The sequence below is a fragment of the Thalassophryne amazonica genome, chromosome 1, assembly GCF_902500255.1.
Source record: "Thalassophryne amazonica chromosome 1, fThaAma1.1, whole genome shotgun sequence".
Lineage (NCBI taxonomy): Eukaryota > Metazoa > Chordata > Actinopteri > Batrachoidiformes > Batrachoididae > Thalassophryne > Thalassophryne amazonica.
In genome coordinates, this window is record NC_047103.1 from 112,242,827 (window position 1) to 112,268,142 (window position 25,316).

At 43.9% G+C, this 25,316-nt stretch overlaps 1 protein-coding gene across 1 annotated transcript in view; it reads right to left on the reverse strand.

The window, feature by feature from the left end:
* Positions 1-25,006, reverse strand: part of mxra5a (matrix-remodelling associated 5a) — a 70,944-nt gene extending 45,938 nt beyond the window's left edge. Inside the window, exons 1-3 of the mRNA XM_034173529.1 lie at positions 24,807-25,006; positions 24,530-24,659; positions 11,213-11,603 (exon numbers count right to left, since the gene is read on the reverse strand). Coding sequence (XP_034029420.1) covers positions 11,213-11,603; positions 24,530-24,659; positions 24,807-25,006 — 721 coding nt within the window. The remainder of the gene's footprint in view (positions 1-11,212; positions 11,604-24,529; positions 24,660-24,806) is intronic.
* Between the last annotated feature and the right edge of the window lie 310 nt (positions 25,007-25,316).

Genomic DNA, 25,316 nt, shown 5'->3' on the forward strand with positions numbered 1-25,316 from the left:
AAAATATTAAGGGGGCAATGAGTTTATCACAGGGGGCGCCCCCCCCCCCAAAAAAAGTGCGCACTGGAGGGGACGTGCCTCTGAGCATGCGTAATGAATTGGGTGCGCTCCTAGAAAGCTCGTGTATTTAGGCTACACCGTTGTAAGAGACTGACTAAGAGTAAAGAGTGATGACAGTATTTTTTAAATTATTATTTGAATGTATAGACCCTCGGTCAAGTGATCTCCTGCATACCACAAAACCAAACCAACAACTGATCTGAGAAACGACACAAGACAGTAGATTAACCCCACATACAGCCCTCCATCACAAGCGCAAACACATCGCAATTGGGGATGACAGTCACACAACGGGTCAAAGATAAACCTTTCATGTAGATATTCAGTGGACCCTCGTTTATCGCGGGAGTTACGTTCTAAAAATAGCCCGCAATAGGTGAAATCAGCGAAGTAGACAGCGTTATTTTTTACAATTATTATAGATGTTTTAAGGCTGTAAAACCCCTCACTACACACTTTATACACTTTTCTCAAACAGGCATTAACATTTTCTCACTTTTCTCTCGTGTGTAAACACTCTCAAAGTTCAAACCTTAGTAGAAAAATAAGACCAACCTGTTTTCAGGCCCAAACATTTGTTTGAGAAATAAAAATAGAACGTTTTCCTATAAATAATTATGATGGCTTTTAGAACTAACAAATTTAATTTTAATGATCAACCTACGAGGTTGGACACATAAGAAATTATTAATAGTGACTGACCGGTATTTCACAGTTCCTCTGATCGCGCCTCTTCGTTGTGGTGCCACTCCGCTGAAGGCCTCGCTGCAGGTGTCTTTTTCTGAGTGAAGAACACAGTTGGCGCTCTTTTTTCTTCTGGGCGAGAAGATTCTTATAAACAGACACCCAGAACACAATGTGTGTACTCTCCCTTCGTGGTGCCGCAACAGGTGTCCTGTCATCTCGACAGAACACCGGCCTGCTTGATGAGGATGCAGAGCACAATGCGCTGTAAAAAAAAAAAAAAAGCATGCAAAATTGGACTAAAAAAATCCGCGAAACTGCGAGGCGCTATATTTTCCAGTATTTTTTTTTCTTTCTTTTTTATTTATGATAACTCTCACATCCGAGGGAGCGAGGTTGATGACGTGAGGGGGCGTCGCCCCCAAATGCCCCCTCATGGCGCGGGATCCGCCCAGCTGACAGTTAACTTTGTCATAACGTTACCCTGTGGTTCTCACAAGGTCATGAATGTCACTGGTTTTGTAACGTTGTGAGAACGTTCTCAGAACGTTTGAATCGATCCTTAAAAGATTTTTTTCAGAAGTAAATCAAATGGGAAGAGGAACTTAATAATTTAAAAGCATAGTCTGTAATTAGTGCTTCTTTTATTTTGTAAAATCCAGATGATAACTCACTTCAAACTTCTAGTTCTGGTATAACGTTAGCAGAACGCAGCAGGGACATTTTAAATTTTATATATATATGTTTTTTTTCTAAAAGGAAATAGATTGGCTCTTATTTAAGCATGGAATCCATTATATTGAAAATATAAGATATGCAGGAACTAATGTCTATAATTTGATCTGTATGTCCGTCTGCTTCGCGCTCGGTCATTTCACAGCGTGCAGATGGAGGTGCTGCAGATGGGCGCACACCCGTCGCTATGGGCGGGCCCTAGGGGGCAGTGCCCGCCCACTGATATGCTTGGGCCCGCCCCGGCCCGCCCGCCCCGGCCCGCCCACCCAAGCCAGATCACAGTCACAGATCTCAAATAAATAAATAGATAAATAAAATCCTAATTTCATTTCATTGTACTTGCTTTGGGTTAAAACGGCCATTGTTGCATAATCACTAAGACATTAAATATATTAAAACCGTGTGAGTTTGTTGTAAAGTTTGTCTACATATGTAATCACGTCAGTGTTGCCCAGCAACAATCAGTTACCGCGTTTATGGGGGGAAATGAAGTGTGAGTTTTTGCCAGCAGACAGCAGCTAGTTTTTGTGCTTTCCTAAATGTGGATATACGTAACTGGTTTAAAACCCCAACATCGGTAACTTCGGATAAACCAACACATGATGTCATTAGCAAAGAAAACCGTGGACCCATTTCTACCTCCGTGGATCCTGCACTGACACAGGGTGGATGAAAGAGAGGACGGCGCTGGCACTCTACTCAAAGTAGGTCCAAATTTTTATTGTGTGTGTGTGTGTGTGTGTGTGTGTGTGTGTGTGTGTGTGTGTGTGTGTGTGTGTGTGTGTGTGTGTGTGTGTGTCAGAGGCGATTGCTCTAAGACTGCAAGGGAAGCTCAGCTTCTCCTAAATTGTCAAAAAATAAGTGATCAAATATATACATATACATGATCATCTGCAGAGGAATGGTCTATTTGAAGAGTTTCAGTCAGGTTTTAGAATTCATCATAGTACAGAAACAGCATTAGTGAAGGTTACAAATGATCTTCTTATGGCCTTGGACAGTGGACTCATCTCTGTGCTTGTTCTGTTAGACCTCAGTGCTGCTTTTGATACTGTTGACCATAAAATTTTATTACAGAGATTAGAGCATGCCATAGGTATTAAAGGCACTGCGCTGCGGTGGTTTGAATCATATTTGTCTAATAGATTACAATTTGTTCATGTAAATGGGGAATCTTCTTCACAGACTAAAGTTAATTATGGAGTTCCACAAGGTTCTGTGCTAGGACCAATTTTATTCACTTTATACATGCTTCCCTTAGGCAGTATTATTAGACGGTATTGCTTAAATTTTCATTGTTACGCAGATGATACCCAGCTTTATCTATCCATGAAGCCAGAGGACACACACCAATTAGCTAAACTGCAGGATTGTCTTACAGACATAAAGACATGGATGACCTCTAATTTCCTGCTTTTAAACTCAGATAAAACTGAAGTTATTGTACTTGGCCCCACAAATCTTAGAAACATGGTGTCTAACCAGATCCTTACTCTGGATGGCATTACCCTGAGCTCTAGTAATACTGTGAGAAATCTTGGAGTCATTTTTTTATCAGGATATGTCATTCAAAGCGCATATTAAACAAATATGTAGGACTGCTTTTTTGCATTTACGCAATATCTCTAAAATCAGAAAGGTCTTGTCTCAGAGTGATGCTGAAAAACTAATTCATGCATTTATTTCCTCTAGGCTGGACTATTGTAATTCATTATTATCAGGTTGTCCTAAAAGATCCCTAAAAAGCCTTCAGTTAATTCAAAATGTTGCAGCTAGAGTACTGACGGGGACTAGAAGGAGAGAGCATATCTCACCCATATTGGCCTCTCTTCATTGGCTTCCTGTTAATTCTAGAATAGAATTTAAAATTCTTCTTCTTACTTATAAGGTTTTGAATAATCAGGTCCCATCTTATCTTAGGGACCTCGTAGTACCATATCACCCCAATAGAGCGCTTCGCTCTCAGACTGCAGGCTTACTTGTAGTTCCTAGGGTTTGTAAGAGTAGAATGGGAGGCAGAGCCTTCAGCTTTCAGGCTCCTCTCCTGTGGAACCAGCTCCCAATTCAGATCAGGGAGACAGACACCCTCTCTACTTTTAAGATTAGGCTTAAAACTTTCCTTTTTGCTAAAGCTTATAGTTAGGGCTGGATCAGGTGACCCTGAACCATCCCTTAGTTATGCTGCTATAGACATAGACTGCTGGGGGGTTCCCATGATGCATTGTTTCTTTCTCTTTTTGCTCTGTATACACCACTCTGCATTTAATCATTAGTGATCGATCTCTGCTCCCCTCCACAGCATGTCTTTTTCCTGGTTCTCTCCCTCAGCCCCAACCAGTCCCAGCAGAAGACTGCCCCTCCCTGAGCCTGGTTCTGCTGGAGGTTTCTTCCTGTTAAAAGGGAGTTTTTCCTTCCCACTGTAGCCAAGTGCTTGCTCACAGGGGGTCGTTTTGACCGTTGGGGTTTTACATAATTATTGTATGGCCTTGCCTTACAATATAAAGCGCCTTGGGGCAACTGTTTGTTGTGATTTGGCGCTATATAAAAAAATTGATTGATTGATTGATATACTGTTGTGTGTACACGTCACTGACTAAATATGTGCTTCAACGCGCTCATCTTTTGTTCAGAATCAGCTTCTTATCACTGGTAACGATGCGGCTTTCCTCTCACTCAAACCCACAGCTTCACAGTGCTTTAAACAGTGAAAATGCTGAGCGTCCACAGAGTTCAATAGCGAAGCAAAGAGAGCAGCGAAACGAGACGAGCCATTGGATAAATGCTGGGCTTTGTCCCGCCCATCGGACACTCAGCGTGTCTATGGGGCAGTGGGCTGGCCTGGACGCTCAGCTTCTGCATGATGATTGGATGATCTGTCTGAGGCTGAATCCCTTTTTGATTGACAGCGAAATGAGCAAATCAGCGATCTTTTGGTGTAAACATCCGTGGGAGCATTTTTTAATTTTCATTCTGTTCTGAGTTGAACTGACTTTCCTAATCCTCTTAGCAGCATTTTCTTTGTTAAAAACGACTAGCGACAAATCGAGCTTCTATTTCTGGTGTTTTTTTTGTTTTTTTTTTGTAGCTGCTTGTGTTTGGAGACTGACTTCTATCACTCTTTCTGACTTCTATCGCAGTTTCTGTCCCTACCGAGCAGCGGGTGCTGCTGAGCATCTCCGTCACAAAGCACTCACAGGCGGACACACTTCACACTAGCCTCGCGCCAGTCCCAGCTAGCGAGCTAGCTAGGTAGCAAGCTGCACACCGGATTTTGGCGAAGCCATTTGATAGTCTTCCTTAACGAAGAAAAACTTAGAGTTAAACAGCACGGCAGATCAACTCCTCAGATTAATTTGGTGCAAAAGGTGGGGAAAAGTAACAGGTCTTTTCGGCTGTCCTGGTATGACAAAGTGAGCTGGCTGACTGGAAGTGCTGTAACAAATAAAACGTACTGTTTCATGAAAAGGAACAGAGGGTAGAATTTACGTATAAATAAACTGACACATTTTATGATGTAGGCCGAAACTGAGCTTCCCCTCCTTGAAGGACCAGCATCCACCACAGGTGTGTGTGTGTGTGTGTGTGTTGGCAATTGGTACTATTGCGACTGCGACCCCTCTGTTGGTTGCTTTGAAATGCACCCGCCGTGGTGTTTTTTGTTTGTTTAGTTCGAGATGCTGCGTGTGATCTAATACGTCATTTGTACTTGTGTGTGTGTGTGCGTGCGTGTGAACATGTGTGCGCGTGTTTGTTTGTTTGTGTGTTTGAGAGAGAGAGAGAGAGAGAGAGAGAGCGCTGGTCCGATCATGGTTAATGTGATGATTATTGTGGGGGATTAGGGCTGCGTGAATAGTGAAAATAAGCAAAAATAAGCTATTAATAGTGGTGCCCACCTGGTGGATTTCATAAGCCCTCCTTAAGACTGGCGACGGGACTGGATGGGCGCAATGAGCAAAGTTCAACCTTAAACTAGATAGTGCACGTGCAGAACTCTGGAGGAGTGGGGATGGGAATTGATGATGTTGGACGTGTTTAAAACAAGCTAGTTGATGGAGCTCCGGAAAGAGTGGATGTGTACACATTCTAGAGATTAAAAATTTAATTTTGTACAAGTGTATTGCTTGCTTTATTTAAGCACAGTTCCAGAAATATTTGAGGGCATTTCTAGAGGCAAGAGATTTGAAATACGTTAAAAATGGATGGAGCTGTTTTTTCTTTGATTGGGGTACATTGCAAACAAATGGTTACAGTACACTTAGGTGTATAAAAACAATTCTGGTAGTAATAATAGATGTAGAATAAATAATATTTAGTGTTGTGTGACATCTCCTGCCCCATACAAATATTTCTGGAACTACCAATTGTTTATTTTCTTAACATCAATCCCCAATATTATGTACCGGCTTTCACGTAGTGGTCTTGGACTTTATCAATTGTAACCTCTTTAAGCACATGGCTAGGATATGGACATTGGATTGTTTATACCACACAAGGAAGCAAAATCTATTTGTAACATGATATAAGATTTGCATCATCAGTGTAGTTCTGCACAGATATCTACTCAAGGTTACATAAAGCTTAGCCCCAACTTACAATGCAATGCTACAATAAAGTTCAAGATCATCCACACAGGAACATCCATAACCTTGCAAGAACATACCTATCACATTCTCTTAGGGTTATCCTAATGTTTGTTGGAATGTTCCCATAACATATTTAGTAAAGTTGGGAGGGCGCCAACAAAACTATCCATGGGAACATTCTGCAAATGTTTTCCATAATGTTGAACATTTTTTTGTTACCTGGGTATCACGTTCTCCTAGGGTTATCCTGATGTTTGTTCTAACGTTCCCATAATGTATTTAGTAACGTTGGGAGGATGTCAAGAAAACCATCGGAACGTTCTGCAAACATTTTCCGTAACGTTCTGGGAACATTTCTGGTTATGTTTACATTTTTTGTTACCTGGGTATTTCTGAGTTTGAAGCCAGACTGAAACTTTTCATAAATATCATGCTGAGCAGAAAACAACTGCAGCTGAATGTAGACCACTCTTTCTAAAACCTTGGATAAAAAAGGGAGCTGAGATATAGGCCTAAAATTTGAAAGGATGGGAAGGATCACCATTATTTCTTTTTGATTAAAGGATTCACCATAGCATGTTTAAAAGCTAAAGGCACGCAGCCGGTGCTAAGGCTGGTGTTAACCAGCAACAAAATAGTGGCTCCCACTGAATCAAAAAGTTCTCTGAGGCGACAAGAAGGAATGATGTCTAAAGAACAATTTGTAGGAATCAGAAGATTGTCTACATCAGAAAATTGGGAGAAGGACAAAGGCTTGAACTGATCGAGGGCAGCAAAGCAGAGAGAAAAATCAGTCTGTGATGGGCCTAATGCCTAAATGAGCTGGTCTAAGGGCAGACACTTTTGTGATAAAAATTTTTTTAAAAAGTTGTTACAAAGTGTAGGCATTGGCACAAGAGGGGAGACATCACTGGGATTAATAAGAGAGTTCAATGACAATGAACAGGACCTGAGGCTAACACTGAGCAAGTCAGGCCGGATGTTGTTGAATTTACTGGAGAAATCAAAGAACATGACTCTCACAGTGCTGCCTGCCTCCTCCAGGTGAGAATAAGCTCTGTGCAACATAAAGATGATGGCATCCTCCACTCCCCTGTTGGGCTGGCATGCAAACTTCAGGGGGTCCAGCGATGGTTTGATGACTGTGCAGAGGTGCCTAAGGATGAGCCTCTCAAGTGACTTCATAACATGTGATGTTAGGACCACAGGTCTGTAGTCACTAAGTGTGTTTGGTTCTTCTTGGGCACAGACACCAGACATGAGGTTTTCTACTGCTCAGGAACAACCATCTGGCTCAGGTTCAAGTTGAAGATGTGCTAGAAAATCCCACACAGATGGAAAGCACATCTCTTCAGCACTCTGGCGCTGAGGCTGTCAGGACCCACAGCCTTTCATAGACACAGGCAACGAAATTCTCTTCTCACATCCTCTGCAGTGATGGTGATGGGAGAAGAAGGAGAGAAACCCGGTTGAGAAGTGGGGCAGGAGGGCTGAGGTGTTTGGGCAGGAGCAAGCGGAGGTGTCTAGGAGAATGAGAGTGTAAGGGAGGGAGGGGAACTTGCTCTCCAGCTTCCTCCTGTAACTGTCCTTCCCTCTGTGAGCTTGTCCCTCACTTCTTGCTGCGTCCTCTTCAGGTCCTCTCTGTCTCCACTCCTGAATGAAGCTTTCTTCCTGTTCAGTGTCACCTTGATGTTCTTGGTCACCCATGGTTTGTTATTGGGGTGATGGTGCACAGTCATTGTTGGGATAATACTGTCTGTACAGAAGTTGATATAATCCCTTATGCAGTCTGTGATGCTTCCGATGTCCTCCCCCTGTGCATCACAGAGCACATCCCTGTCAGTCACCTCAAAACATCCACGGAGGCTGTCTACTACTCTGGTGATCACAGGTCACCAAAATCATCACCGCTAAGCTGCAGGAATGACAGTGGTGCAACAAAAAAGTGAGTCCACGTCAAACCCAGCTCACCGTGGCATTCTGCTGTACCAGCTGTAAAACATCTCTGGTCGCACCAGGAACAAACCTCTATTCAGTCAGTTGTTGGTGTTGTTCAATAGGACTAATCGGAAAAGACAGTTATTCATATTTGCTTGAAATGAGCATAGCTGTTAATTGTATTTTATCTCTGGAGCCCAACAATGACCAAAGATACAAGGAATAGCTCAAAGTACTGTTGCCATTGGAACAGCTCATACTGTATAACGAATGTTTTAAGTGTGATCCAACTGTTTTAAACACAAGATGAAAATAACTGAGCCCTGTTACAAAGTTTCCCTCTCAAACTCATGTAAATGTTGTTTGAAATTTGGTGAAACAGCACAATCAAAAAGAACACCCTCACTGTGCCCCTTTGCACCACATTCCAGTGAAGTACTCTGGCTAATGGATGTATGTATGTACTGTATTTTCCAGAATATAATTCACGGTTTTTTACTAGTTTGGGAGGCGACTAATACTCTGGTACAACATATATATTGAAAATTCACATGTTTAATAATAGCAATTCTAATGACTAATTACATATAATGTTCCTAAGAGTCAAAGCACTAAACAAAATAAATCCCAGCAATAAGAAAAAGCACTGCAACAATGCACAAAAATCCCAAATTAAAGAGCTCATAACACAGTGCGGCTTATATTCCGGTGTATGTTTTTTTCCTGTTCAAGAGGCATTTTTTTGACAGGTGTGACTTATGCTCTGGAAAATACAGTATATAAGTTATGCATGTGTGCTGTGCTCGTGCCTCTTTTAATGTGAGCCTTTGTCAGTATGTTAATTGATCATATGCATTACTTTGACACAATTAGAGATGTCTGTATCTGCTGTTACCATCTTATGAAATATTTCAGGGTTTTCTGTGTTTTTTTTTTTTTTTGTACACTGGATATAAAATACGCCAATTCGGGGTTTTCACGTATCCCATAATCCCTTGCGTGCCAGAGAGTCGCTGCAGTCAAAACAACATAGAGAATCCACACGATGACAGTTGTAAATGAATATTATACTACAAAAATGTCATTTTTTAATATTTTTCATCACATTAATAAGAGACTGCTGCATGATACCCTAAAAACTTGCTAAAACAATTATAACAAAAAATCTGTGTCTGTTACGTTTAATCTACGTGGAATTTAATAAGCGCAAACCGAATTTCAGACATATATATTAGTCTGGAACAAAGAGGACAAACAGTGTTGTAAAGAACAATAATCAAGATGTTAAAGAGCAAACTTCACTTTCCCCCAGAACGACATGATCAGGAAGGGGAGCTCACAGCAGCTCCCACTGAAAATAACAGAGAGACAGCCCATGATTCTCACGTTTACATAAAATAAACGCAGTAACAACATCTATAAACCCAGAGAATATATTCACGAGAGTTTTAGGCACAATATAAAAATAGTTTTATGTTGCGATGTTAATTGTGTTGTCCGTGTGCAGCGGTTAAAGTGAAGCGTGATCAGAGCGTATCAATGCAGTTCTCAATGTTACTGAGATCTCGCAGCGTAGCGACCTCGCTGAGATTTTGTGGAATTTGAAACCTGAAAAGGCTCAATGGTGGAACAATCCTGGCTGGAGGAACTATTACATCATTATGAAAGTACACAAACTAATCCACTGCTACTCATAAATGAAATGAATCAATTAAAAACTGTATGTTCCCACAGTTAATAGAAAACCTCATAACAATCTTGAGTTTTCATCAATAAATTCTTCATATTTACGAGGTCTGTCAATAAAGTATAGGTCCTTTTTATTTTTTTCAAAAACTATATGGATTTCATTCATATGTTTTTACATCAGACATGCTTGAACCCTCGTGCGCATGCGTGAGTTTTTCTACGCCTGTCGGTGACGTCATTCACCTGTGAGCACTCCTTGTGGGAGGAGTCGTCCAGCCCCTCGTCGGAATTCCTTTGTCTGAGAAGTTGCTGAGAGACTGGCGCTTTGTTTGATCAAAATAATTTCTAAACCTGTGAGGCACATCGAAGTGGACACGGTTCGAAAAATTAAGCTGGTTTTCAGTGAAACCTTTAACGGCTGATGAGAGATTTTGAGGTGATACTGTCGCTTTAAGGACTTCCCACGGTGCGAGAAGTCGTGCAGCGGTCCCAGGCGCCGTCCTCAGCCTGTTTCAAGCTGAAAACCTCCACATTTCAGGCTCTATTGATCCAGGACGTCGTGAGAGAACAGAGAAGTTTCAGAAGAAGTCGGTTTCAGCATTTTATCTGGATATTCCACTGTTAAAGGAGATTTGCGGACGGATTTCAGCGTCGGCTCGCAGCCGCTGCAACGCTCCGCCACAGGAAAAACACCTCTGTTGGAAGCCTTAAGGACAAGTTGGAACATGTCCAGCTGTTAAACAATTTCTCATATACTCACTCCACTGAAAGCCATCAAAAGCCGCCTGGATTTTACAAATGGTTATCAACACGGAGGTGTTTTTCCTGTGCCGCCGCACCGCGCCGGCTGCGTCCCGACGCGTGGACCCGTCCGCACGTCTTTCATTAAAAAAAAATCTCCTTTAACAGTGGAATATCCGGATAAAATGCTGAAACCGACTTCTTCTGAAACTTCTCTGTTCTCTCACAACGTCCTGGATCAATAGAGCCTGAAATGTGGAGGTTTTCAGCTTGAAACAGGCTGACGACGGCGCCTGAGAGCGCTGCGCGACGTCTCGCACCGTGGGAAGTCCTTAAAGCGACAGTATCACCTCAAAATCTCTCATCAGCCGTTAAAATTTTCACTGAAAACCAGCTTAATTTTTCGAACCGTGTCCACTTCGATGTGTCTCACAGGTTTAGAAAAAATTTTGATCAAACAACGCGCCAGTCTCTCAGCAACTTCTCAGACAAAGGAATTCCGACGAGGGGCCGGATGACTCCTCCCACAAGGAGTGCTCACAGGCGAATGACGTCACCGACAGGCGTGGAAAAACTCACGCATGCGCACGAGGGTTCAAGCATGTCTGACGTAAAAACATATGAATGAAATCCATATAGTTTTTGAAAAAAATAAAAAGGACCTATACTTTATGGACAGACCTCGTATACATAAATCACTGCAAGTTCCTAAAGCTCACTGGACTTTTTTTTTTTTTTAAAGAAGCAAATACTCTACACATAACTAAATATTCAAGATTAACCTGGTGAAGTTTTATCCCAGTTGTGGAGCCACCTCATGTTGCAGTCACAGGTCCATGGGTTCCCATGGAGGTACAGGTTCTCCAGCTTGGTCATGGCCATCAGTAGCTTGGGGGGCAGTGTTACCAGCTCATTGTCTGACAGATAGAGGATTCTCAATGTGGAGATGTGGAAGTGGCCAATGAGGGTGAAGGTGGCAAAGGTGGCTGGATGGAGCTGCTGAAGCCGGTTGCCTTCCAGTTGCAGCAACCGTAAAGACGTGAGACCCTGAAAGGTGTCGGGGTGGATGAACTCCAGTCGGTTGTGATCTATGTGCAATCTGGCCAAAGACCACAAACCCTGAAGAGTGTTTCTGTTGATCTCCTGCAGTTTGTTGTAGCTCATCTTTAACATCTAAACCAATGAAAAGAAAGAGAATCATTATCAGTGACTATAATAACATTATGAGTGAGCCACAATGACATTTCCAAACTTGTGGGACAGTTGACATGAATGTAGTCCAGATGATGCTTGCTAAGGGACATTTAACCAAATTAGCGGGGGTGGTATGATTTTGCCCCGTGTGGATTAGAGAAGATCCAAAATAAATTCATACTTGTGCACCCAATTCTTGTTTTCAGAAGTCATTAATGATGTGTGCTGTACAATCATTCCACCATGGCAAAACAACACTTCAAAGACATTAAAAGCCCAAAATTAACGACATTGATGACATATGATGAGTGTATGTAAACTTCCAACCAACACTGTATTAATACCACAGTCAGGACCTGTGTCATGTTATGTTTTCACTTGTTTCTTTGTCTGTTTGTGAACAGCCTGTATCCCACAATTTTTCATTTATCATCATGTCATTTTTACAGAGGATTCATATCCTGATAGGCAAGAACTGATTCAGTTTCAAGGTCATAGTTCATAGGTCAAAGTCAGGAAAAATCTTGGAAAATTAGAAAAATCCCTGTCCTTTAACACTGAAAGATTTTTTTCAGTGTTCCAGATCCAGATTACAGATTTTGTGGCCATGTAAATTTAACACGGTTTAACATAATTTGACACATTTAATGTATATTTTACATTATATCTTAACCAAACATGCATCAGTCACTCTCATTTGTGACAATGAGTTGCAAACTGCTATTCTCAATGAATAAACTAAGTAAAGAATAAACTACTTGATTTTAACATTGGAAAGTTCTTTTGATCTATATTTTGTATTATATTCTATCTTATGATAAAACACTTCACAGATGACTTTGACCTTGAAAATGTTTTCCAAGGTAAAAATTTGTGGATTTGGAAAATAGTGTTGGCAGTTTGCGCTCTTCGAGCGCAGTGCTCTAGTTTTTGTTTTAATTTAATTACATTTATTTATTTATTTATTTACTTCCCTGACATTTATTTTTAATGTCAGGGAAATGGCAGAGCGACTGCCGCTTTACTCCATGAAATTTTTTTCAGAAACTGTGAGAGACAGCCAGTTGGAAACCATTAGAAAGATTCAGATGGCTTTCGGTGAAGATTCTGTTGGCATCACATGGATTAAGGAGTGTTAAAACCATTTTAAGGACAGCCCACAGCGGCGGAGGGCGTGTGGCGCACCGAGCGGCCATCGACAGGCTGGAACGACCAGATCATTTCCAAACTGAATGCTGTGTTGATCCGGGACATCGTGTGACTACCACAGAAATGGCAAGAGAGCTGGACATAGCACTTTTGTGGCACATTCCACTGTTACAGGAGATTTTGTAATGAAAGACGTGCAGAGGAATTCGCACGGAGTCGCTCATGGCGCACAACAAAAAAACACCTCCGTGTTGGAAGTCTCACAGGACATGTTGTAGCATGTCCAGCTGTTACACAATTTCTCGGATACTCACTCGACTGAAAAGCCATCAAAAGCCGTCTGAATCTTCCGAATCATTTCCAACACGGAGGTGTTTTTTTTGTTGCGCACCATGAGCGGCTCCGTGCCGACGGGCGAATTCCTCTGCACGTTTTTCATTACAAAATCTCCTGTAACAGTGGAATGTGCCACAAAAGTGCTATGTCCAGTTCTCTTGCCATTTCTGTGGTAGTCACACGATGTCCTGGATCAACACAGCATTCAGTTTGGAAATGATCTGGTCGTTCCAGCCTGTCGATGGCCGCTCGGTGTGCCGCGCGCCCTCCGCCGCTGTGGGCCGTCTTTAAAAAGGTTTTAACACCCCTTAATCCATGTGACGCCGACAGAATCTTCACCGAAAGCCATCTGAATCTTTCGAATGGTTTCCAACTGGCTGTCTCTAACAGTTTCTGAAAAAAATTTCATGGAGCAAAGCGGCAGTCGCTCAGCTATTTCCCTGACAATGAAAATCCGACGAGGGGGCTGGACCAGTGCTCACTCAAAGCCTGCTCACAGGCGAATGATGCAACCGACAGGCGTGAAAAAACTCACGCATCCGCACGAAGGTTCAAGTTTGGCTGATGCAATCACACGTGATTCAAATCCATATAGTTTTTGAAAAAAATAAAAAGGTCCGTTACTTTTCGGACAGACCTTGTATTTTTACTGAGGTGCACAATTCTGCAGAAGTGGAGCACAAAGCATGTTTAATATTATAATATTTGGAGAGCTCTCTCTCCCCATCCCTCCCACTAATCTCTCTCTCTCTCTCTCTCTCCCCTCCCTATCATTCTCTCTCTCTGTTTCCCTCCATCTATCTCCCTTTGTCACCCCCCTCCCTCTCCTGCTCTCTTTCTTTCTGAAGATGTGCAGTGAGAGTTCTTTGATGTGCTCATTGTCAATGAGGAAATATGATGACATGCTTTCATTAAACAGCACACTGCTCAGATCCAGCTCTCCCACGATGTGCATATGTGTCTTTAACACTCTGGACATGGGAGATAACCCAGCAGATCCAGCTGGGACATCATTCTGCAAGTCGGTGAGTGTATTGGAAACTTTATTATTATTTTTTTTTTTAATTATTTTATTATTTATTTTATTTGTTCTTGTCCTTACTGGATTCAGTCTGGGGAATGTCCACGGTCTATTCACATGGATAATAGCAGGATAATAAAAGCTGAACACTTTGACACTGTCCCTCTTCCGTATGTTTGGTCGCTAATTTGTATCTGCAACTGCTCTCCAACAGTCGCACCCAGTGAGATAGGACCCTTACTGTATAGTTGTGAGACTTGGGCAGGAACCAGTGACCTAAGGTGATGCTGGATGGCCGCAGTCTGTCACTTATTCTCAATAAATGACATGCAAAACGTTCACCAACTCAACATGGAATTTTATGCAATGCCTATGCAATTTAGTACTCATTATATAGGATCTTAGTAAATCAAGCCTGGGTCCGACCGAATAATGAAGGATGAATAATGAGCCACGCAGCGTGTTTTCTTTGCTATGAGAGGGTGTCTTCAACTATCGTGGGAGTTTCGTGGCTCTGAGTGGCTCTTAGAGGCATTATATTCAGTTAACGAGGCTCCTCTATGAGCGTGGCACTAATTTCAAGAAGTTCAAAATTCAGCAACAACAGCGTGGCGCAGTTTGTGTATGAGTTACTGCGGCGGCTTAGAGGCATTTGTGTGGTGCTTACGAGTCTGCTAAAAGCCCATTATCCATGCGCCTGGCAGTTACGCAGGACCCGAGAGGCTATTTTTGGAGCATCTCTCCTCTTGCGCACACAATTCCACCTGCTCTGTGCGCTGGACTGGATATAAAATAATTATTTTGTCGCAGATTAATCATTTTCTGCCAAACCTTGGATGCTGAAAACACCTCTGATCACTTCTGGAATCACAGAGGACTGGTTCATCTGGACACTTTTTTCCCCTCTCTTTCCTGCTCAGTGGAATATATTATGAACAGCTTAAGGCAAGTATTTTTAATGTTTTTTATAGCTTAATAAAACAGTTCCGAACTATAAAGGTTTTTCTGTTGTATGTTGATGTATGTTGTATGTAAAAGTATGTTGATTTAATATCTTGTTAATGGATCACATGAGTGTTGCGCACTGTGTGTGCGCACTGACGCAGTGACTCATCATCACGCTTCAAACAAGCATTTAGGCAGAACGCCAGCTCACAAGAGTGATTTTTCAGTCAATATTGGACGAACACAAAGTTAAAATTTGGGTGACTGCATGAAAGTGGATGTGTGTTTAAAGTCATGGAAGATAATAACTCCGCTAAAAGCAGAGCAGAAGCTGTGCGGCAACACAGGAGGAGAGCGCGCAAAAGACAGATTTTGAAGACATAACACAAAGTTAAAAGTTGTATCATAGTGACTTGTAAGCTGCTCAACAAAAATATAAACGCAACACTTTTGGTTTTGCTCCCATTTTGTATGAGATGAACTCAAAGATCTAAAACTTTTTCCACATACACAATATCACCATTTCCCTCAAATATTGTTCACAAACCAGTCTAAATCTGTGATAGTGAGCACTTCTCCTTTGCTGAGATAATCCATCCCACCTCACAGATGTGCCATATCAAGATGCTGATTAAACACCATGATTAGTGCACAGGTGTGCCTTAGACTGCCCACAATAAAAGGCCACTCTGAAAGGTGTAGTTTTATCACACAGCACAATGCCACAGATGTCGCAAGATTTGAGGGAGCGTGCAATTGGCATGCTGACAAGCAGGAATGTCAACCAGAGCTGTTGCTCGTGTATTGAATGTTAATTTCTCTACCATAGGCCATCTCCAAAGGCGTTTCAGAGAATTTGGCAGTACATCTAACCAGCCTCACAACTGCAGACCACGTGTAACCACACCAGCCCAGGACCTCCACATCCAGCATGTTCACCTCCAAGATCATCTGAGACCAGCCACTCGGACACCTGCTGAAACAATCGGTTTGCATAACCAAAGAATTTCTGCACAAACTGTCAGAAACCATCTCAGGGAAGCTCATCTGCATGCTCGTCGTCCTCATCGGGGTCTCGACCTGACTCCAGTTCATTGTCGTAACTGACTTGAGTGGGCAAATGCTCACATTTGCTGGCATTTGGCACGTTGGAGAGGTGTTCTCTTCACGGATGAATCCCAGTTCACACTGTTCAGGGCAGATGGCAGACAGCGTGTGTGGCGTCGTGTGGGTGAGCCGTTTTCTGATGTCAATGTTCGACTGGCCCATGGTGGCGGTGGGGTTATGGTATGGGCAGGCGTCTGTTATGGACGAAGAACACAGGTGCATTTTATTGATGGCATTTTGAATGCACAGAGATACCGTGACGAGATCCTGAGGCCCATTGTTGTGCCATCCAAGAACATCACCTCATGTTGCAGCAGGATAATGCACGGCCCCATGTTGCAAGGATTTGTACACAATTCTTGGAAGCTGAAAATGTCCCAGTTCTTGCATGGCCGGCATACTCACCGGACATGTCACCCATTGAGCATGTTTGGGATGCTCTGGACCGGCGTATACGACAGCGTGTACCAGTTCCTGCCAATATCCAGCAACTTCGCATAGCCATTGAAGAGGAGTGGACCAACATTCCACAGGCCATAATTGACAACCTGATCAACTCTATGCGAAGGAGATGTGTTGCACTGCATGAGGCAAATGGTGGTCATACCAGATACTGACTGGTATTCCCCCCCCCCAATAAAACAAAACTGCACCTTTCAGAGTGGCCTTTTATTGTGGACAGTCTAAGGCACACCTGTGCACTAATCATGGTGTAATCATGGTGTCTAATCAAGATCTTGATATGGCACACCTGTGAGGTGGGATGGATTATCTCAGCAAAGGAGAAGTGCTCACTATCACAGATTTAGACTGGTTTGTGAAGAATATTTGAGGGAAATGGTGATATTGTGTATGTGGAAAAAGTTTTAGATCTTTGAGTTCATCTCATATAAAATGGGAGCAAAACCAAAAGTGTTGCATTTATATTTTTGTTGAGTGTATATATACTCAACAAAAATATAAACGCAACACTTTTGGTTTTGCTCCCATTTTGGATGAGATGAACTCAAAGATCTAAAACTTTTTCCACATACACAGTATCACCATTTCCCTCAAATATTGTTCACAAACCAGTCTAAATCTGTGATAGTGAGCACTTCTCCTTTGCTGAGATAATCCATCCCACCTCACAGGTGTGCCATACCAAGATGCTGATTAGACACCATGATTAGTGCACAGGTGTGCCTTAGACTGTCCACAATAAAAGGCCACTCTGAAAGGTGCAGTTTTGTTTTATTGGGGGGGGATACCAGTCAGTATCTGGTGTGACCACCATTTGCCTCATGCAGTGCAACACATCTCCTTCGCATCATCCGTGAAGAGAACACCTCTCCAACGTGCCAAACGCCAGCGAATGTGAGCATTTGTCCACTCAAGTCGGTTACGACGACGAACTGGAGTCAGGTCAAGACCCCGATGAGGACGACGAGCATGCAGATGAGCTTCCCTGAGATGGTTTCTGACAGTTTGTGCAGAAATTCTTTGGTTATGCAAACCGATTGTTTCAGCAGCTGTCCGAGTGGCTGGTCTCAGACGATCTTGGAGGTGAACATGCTGGATGTGGAGGTCCTGGGCTGGTGTGGTTACACATGGTCTGCAGTTGTGAGGCTGGTTGGATGTACTGCCAAATTCTCTGAAACGCCTTTGGAGACGGCTTATGGTAGAGAAATGAACATTCAATACACGAGCAACAGCTCTGGTTGACATTCCTGCTGTCAGCATGCCAATTGCACACTCCCTCAGATCTTGCAACATCTGTGGCATTGTGCTGTGTGATAAAACTGCACCTCTCAGAGTGGCCTTTTATTGTGGGCAGTCTAAGGCACACCTGTGCACTAATCATGGTGTCTAATCAGCATCTTGATATGGCACACCTGTGAGGTGGGATGGATTATCTCAGCAAAGGAGAAGTGCTCACTATCACAGATTTAGACTGGTTTGTGAACAATATTTGAGGGAAATGGTGATATTGTGTATGTGGAAAAAGTTTTAGATCTTTGAGTTCATCTCATACAAAATGGGAGCAAAACCAAAAGTGTTGCGTTTATATTTTTGTTGAGTGTATATCCATCCATCCATCCATTTTCTTCTGCTTTATCCGGAGTTGGGTCGCAGGGGCAGCAGTTCAAGCAAAGCCGCCCAGACCTCCCGATCCCTCCGGGGGAACCCCAAGGCGTTCCCAAGCCAGCCGAAAGACATAGTCCCTCCAGCGTGTCCTGGGTCTTCCCAGGGGCATCCTCCCGATGGGACATGCCTGGAACACCTCTCCAGTGAGGCGTCCAGGAGGCATCTGGAAAAGATGCCCGAGCCACCTCAACTGGCTCCTTTCGACATGGAGGAGCAGCGGCTCTACTCCGAGCTCCTCCCGAGTGACCGAGCTCCTCACCCTATCTCTAAGGGAACGCCCAGCCACCCTGCGAGGGAAACTCATCTCGCCCTCTTGTACTTGCGATCTTGTTCTTTCGGTCATGAGCCAAATCTCATGACCATAGGTAGATCGATCGAGAGCTTCGATCGAGAGCTTTGCCCCCCTACTCAGCTCTCTCTTCACCACGACGGTCCAATACAGCGACCGCATCACTGCAGTTGCTGCACCGATCCGTCTGTCAATCTCACGCTCCAGCCGTCCCTCACTCGTGAACAAGACCCTGAGATACTTAAACTCTTCCACTTGAGGCAAGGACACTCCTCCGACCTGACGAGGGCAAAGCAACTTTTTCCGGTCGAGAACCATGGCCTCGGCTTGGAGGTGCTGATTCTCATCCCAGACGCTTCACACTCGGCTGCAAACTACCCCAGTGCACGCTGAAGGTCCTGATTTGACGAAGCCAACAGAACCACATCATCCGCAAACAGCAGAGACGGGATTCTGTGGTTCCCCAACCAGACCTCCTCTACACCCTGGCTGCGCCTAGAAATTCTGTCCATAAAGATAATGACCAGAACCGGTGACAAAGGGCAGCCCTGGCGGAGGCCAACGTGCACTGGAAACAGGTTTGATTTACTACCGGCAATGCGAACCAAGCTCCTGCTGCGGTCGTACAGGGACCGGATAGCCTTTAGCACAGGACCCCGGACCCCGTACTCCCGGAGCACCCCCCACAGGGTGCCTCAAGGGACATGGTCAAACGCCTTCTCCAGATCCACAAAGCACATGTGGACTGGTTGGGTGAACTCCCATGAACCCTCGAGCACCCGATGGAGCGTGTAGAGCTGGTCCAGTGTGCCGCGACCAGGACGAAAACCACACTGCTCCTCCTGAATCCAAGGTTCGACTTTCGGTCCAATTCTCCTCTCCAGTACTCTGGAATAGACCTTACCGGGGAGGCTGAGGAGTGTGATCCCCCTGTAGTTGGAACACACCCTCCAGTCCCCCTTCTTAAACAGAGGGACCACAATCCCAGTCTGTCAATCCAGAGGCACTGTCCCCAACCGCCACGTGATGTTGCAGAGGCATGGCAGCCAAGACAGTCCCACAACATCCTGAGATTTAAGGTACTCAGGATGGCTTTCATCCACCCCAGGAGCCTTGCCACCGAGGAGCTTTCTAACCACCTCGGTGACTTCGGCCTGGGTAATAGATGAGTCTGCCTCTGAGTCCCCAGTCTCTGCTTCCTCTTCGGAAGACGTGACGATGGGATTGAGGAGATCCTCGAAGTATTCCTTCCACCGCCCGACAATATCCCCAGTCAGGGTCAACAGCTCCCCACCCGCACTGTAGACAGTGCGGGTGGAGAGCTGCTTCCGCCTTCTGAGGCGTCGGACATTTGCCAGAATTTCTTCGAGGTCAACCAATAGGTCTCCTCCATGGCCTACCCGAACTCCCCCAGACGCGAGTTTTTGCCTCTGCGACCGCACAGGCTGTGGCATGCTTGGCCTGCCAGTACCTGTCAGCTACCTCTGGGGTCCCACCTACCAACAAAGACAAATAGGACTCCTTCTTCAGCTTGACAGCATCCCTTACTTCCGGCGTCCACCACCGGGTTCAGGGATTGCCGTCGCGACAGGCACCAGAGACCTTGTGACCACAGCTACAAGCGGCCACATCGGCAATGGAGGTAGAGAACATAGTCCACTCGGACTCCATGTATCCAACCTCCCCCGGGATCTGGGAGAAGCTCTCCCGGAGGTGGGAGTTGAAGACCTCGCTGACAGAGGGTTCCGCCAGTCGTTCCCAGCAGACCTTCACGATACGTTTGGGCCTGCCAGGTCTGACCAGCTTCCTCCCTTCCCATCGGATCTAACTCACCACCAGGTGGTGATTGGTCGACAGCTCAGCCCCTCTCTTCACTCGAGTGTCTGAGACACGTGGCCGAAGTCAGATGATATGACTACAAAGTCGATCATCGACCTCTGGCTCAGGGTGTCCTGGTGCCACGTGCACTTATGGACACCCTTGTGCTTGAACATGATGTTCGTGATGGACAAACTGTGACTAGCACAGAAGTCCATATATATATATATATATACGAGGGTAGGCTGAAAAGTTGTAAGGCTCACTATGATACAGTTATGATACAGGGCCCTACCAGAAGCTAATGCTCCAGACAACACAGCTCCCAGGATCAGTAGAGCCCAGAAACCACTCGACCATGATAAGATGTCAATACAGGGAGAGGGATAATGCTGTTATGAATGTCAGTTATAAAGCTTGAGTTGATATTTGTATGAGGATTACTTTTTCACTCTGCTGTCAGTGAACTATTTCACAAAAATGGTGCAGCGGATGGCTGCCTTGGTACTGTGCTCTCTCGTACTTTGTGCATTTACAGGTTCTATGCTCTTTATCCTTGGTCTCTTACACCAGGGAAGAGCTCATAGACACTGGACTGTCATCTCAGCTTCTTCGCCAGTTTTCACCAAACCAGGGAGATTTACAGATGTTTTTGTTGGAGGAACAGCAGTTCTGTGTGGAGTTTACAGAAGACGCTGGTGGGGGAAGCGAGCAGGAGTGCTTGTGAAACTGAGGCAGCGGGGATTACTCACTGCCCTCCCATCTATCCACCTCGCCAATGTATGCTCTGTTGAACAAGATGGATGAATTGCTGCTCCTCAACAAGAAAACCTCAGACTTTTGCAGATCTGCAGCATTGTGTTTCAGTGAAATCTAGTTCAGTGAACATATCCCAGACAACTCTCTTCCAGCTGCTGCACGCGGACCACATAATAGAGCTTTTTGGGAAGATGAGGGGAGGCGTAACATGCTTTTATATAAAGGAAGGTTGATGTACAGATGTCACAGTGTTGTAGAGGACATTCACCCCTCAGCTGGGAACTTTTATCATAAACTGTCACTCCTTTTTTTCACCAGTGCAGGTGGGTGATTGGTAGCAAGGAAAACCAGCAGTGTCTTGGCCCTTCATGGCACATGATTGCCCACCCCTGGTTTACTGGGAAACTCCACAACTCATCTCCCTCTACACCAACAACTGCACCTCAGGGGACCCCTCTGCTAAACTCCTGAAGTTTGCAGATAACACCACCATCATTGGACTCATCCAGGATGGTGATAAGGCTGTGTACAGACAGGATGTGGAAAAGCTGGTCCTTTGGTGTGGTCAGAACAACCTGGAGCTGAACATGATCAAGAATGTGGAGTTGATAGTGGACTTCAGGAGGAAACCACCATCACCCCCCCCCCCCCCCCCTATCCTGAACAACACTATGTCTGCTGTGGACACTTTCCGGTTCCTAGGATCCACCATTTCTCAAGATCTGAAGTAGACCTCCCACATAGACTCCATCAGGATAAAGGCACAGCAGAGGATGTACTTTCTCAGACAGCTCAGGAAGTTCAACCTGCCCCAGGAACTGCACATCATCTCTTACACATCCATCATCCAGTCTGTCCTGTGCCTCTCCATTTCTGTTTGATTTCCTTCTGCCTCCAAACATGACAGGCACAGACATCAATGAACTGTCAGGTCTGCAGAAAAAAATCTTTGGAGCCACTCTGCCCTCCATCCAGGACTTATACCGGTCCAGCACCAGGAAGCGAACTGGTAACATCTCTGCAGACCCCTCACACCCTGAACACACACTGTTTAAACTCCTCCCCTCTGGCCGACGTTACAGAGCTCTGCATGTCAACATAACCAAACACAAAAACAGTTTAACCAGACACAGATGAACAATTTAACCTGCCAAAAAACTCACTAAGTCATATATCTCATGTACAACTTCAATCTGTTTGTTTCTCCTTTGCACTTTTTTAATGCACATTTTATTTGCACAAATTTTATTGTGAATTATTTACTGTTTAGTTATACATGCTTGTACAGAGAAAATACAGCTCAATCTGGAGTCAAATTCCTTGTATTCTTTGAAGATATGTGGTGAATAAAAGCTATTCTGATTCTGATTCTAATTTTTATCATCAGAACCAGAATCAGAATAGTTTTATTTGCCAAGGATCCACAGAAATTGCTTTACTAGAGAAGACACAGGATGCATGGATGCCCCAAGCTCATCCTACACACGCAACGAAATTCAATTTATGCATGCACGTGTGTGCATGGGGTGCTTGCTGTTTGACCCTCTGGAGTAATTAAGCACACAGTCTGCTCCACTCTGAGTGTCTGTTTGAATGGATGTTGAATGTGGAGACTTCAACCTCCACACTACTTTTTAAATTTTGTTAATAGGCCAAGTATAACTTGAATTATGATTAATAATTTACGTGAGTTTTTTGGGGATAATATTCTCATATTCACTGTGCATTTTGCAGACAGCCATAGCAGAAATGACTGATTTCCTCTTTCAGCTGGAGGAGAGAGACGGCTGGAAAGAAATACGAATTCCTCTACTGCAGCAGGAGAGAGGGGTGTTCACCATTAGTGGAAAACTCAGAAGCTAACCAATCACAATCACCAACTTCACGTGGGTTTGATGACAACACACAGACCCCACACGGGTGGGTCTGTGTGTGTGTGTGTGTGTGTGTGTGTGTGTGTGTGTGTGTGTGTGTGTGTGTGTGTGTGTGTGTGTGTGTGTGTGTGTGTGTGTGTGTGTGTGTGTGTGTGTGTGTGTGTGTGTGTGTGCTTTTTGCGAACTGGACTATTCTTCTGTCTTCCTCTGTCTGCGACAGCAAACAATTAAGAAAACACACAAATTTTTCTTTATCACTGGTGTAAAATATATTATCAAAAATGATTGATTTTTTTTGGCCACTAACGCAGCCAGGACAGTCTGTACCAATACCAATAAAAAATGCTACAAAAAACAGGAATTAGGGAAAAATACACATGGATATTGAAGTGGAATATCTGTACAAATTCTTGGGGCTTCTGATGTGCATTGAACAGGAATTGTTTTTCAGAGTGGCACAAATATAATTTGTGTGGCATCTTATTGCATGTAAATAGCCACAAAAACACCTGAAGCATTTTAATGTGATTTGTTGTATGTAACTTTGTTTATGCTACATTTTCACATATATTTTTGAATTTTACCATTTATATTTACATTCAAAGTTATGCAAATGGTTCACTAAACATATTTCTGGTTTTCACAGTTAAAAAAAAATACTTTTTTTTTTCTTATTCGAATTTTAGGTTTTGGGGTGAAATTAGGGTGACTGTTTTAATGCAGTATGTCAGAATGAAAGAAACTGTAAAGTCACACAGGTGAGGTTGTGCTGAAAAAAAAAAATGACACCAGCTAGCAGCTAAACAGTTGTCTAAGGTAAATTATGAAGGTAACACCAAAAGTACTCAAAAACTCCAGTGTTTACGAGTGAGGAATAATGGACAGCTTGATGGATTCTTTAACTGCAAAGAGTCGACTCCTTCAAACAGGTAAACGTGAATTTGTGTGATATTTCAGAAAGGAATTCATTTCTAACCTCAAAAAAGTTAACTTTTTAAGTTTGCGTAATCAACCTGCAGTCTGTCGCTGCAGATGACATCAATTCTGCTGTAATGGTTTTCTTACATCAGAACGAGTGCAGGTGTGTGTGTGTGTACGCGCTCGCATTCATGTGTATGTGTGTTTCTGTGTGGTAGTGCTGCAGAAAAAGAAGTTTGTTGAGCAATTTATTGGAGAAGACACAGAGTGCACAGACGTAGTTTGACGTCATGGTCCCAAGAAAGCTGGATTCAAGCTGCATTTGCATTCAGACTGCAGTGAATCCAGATCAAATCTGGCTCAACCCACTGACTTAAGTCAGATTCTAGGTGGGTTTAAGCAGGATATGGCTGTATCCTGTATAAACATGACAAATAATTACCTGTATCCTGCTTAAGACAGATTGTAAACCTCAGTCTGAACGGGGTTTAAGTTATTCATGTAAATTCATCCATTCACATATTCCCAGTTACTATGTTTACAGAGTGTCCAGCTGGGTTACCTGAAGAGACACGAGGTCCCTGAATGTACCATCAGGGAGATTGTGGATGTCATTCCCATGAAGCAGCAGGAGCTCCAGCTGCCTCAATCCAGACAGGGATTTTTCTGTAACCTTACTAATGCTGTTGAACCTAAAACAATCAGCAAAAAGGCATTAAACCCATTCATGAGAGTATTTCTGGCTTATCGTGAAATCACATCATGTCTTTAACAGCGCTTCCAACAATCAGCAGGCCAGCAGTAAGAAACCTGCCAAACAGAGGAGCAGAGGGACTGACCCCAGGTTCATGCGCTCCACATGCTTCCACACAGCAGCTGGCACTGTGGTGAGGGAGCGGAAGGTGCAGTGTAGTTCTGTGGGTTGTGGGCAGGAGCACGGCCGGGGGCAGGGGTGAGGTGCAACAGGGGTCACAGCCATAAGTGCCAGCAGAGCGTGGAGGGCCAACATTGCAGAAGGGCCCATCTTCAGCCACAGCATGATCACCATCAGCTGTCTGCAAAGTAATTATAGTACTTATACCACCACTGGCAGCACTGCTACACTGTAAAAACAAACCATTTGGCATAACAAAACCAATTGTCACAATAGTGTGCCTTAATCTATTTGAATTACAACAACTGGTGGAAATTGGTACAACCAACAGACAACACTGAGCAAAGATGATAAAGGTGCCTTGACACTTCCAGAAATTTGATCCGTGCACTGGTACGCAATCTGCCATGCCAGAGAGTAAACTTGTTGTAAACTCATTGTAAACCGTTGTAAACTGTGCACGGCTGTGTGCAAG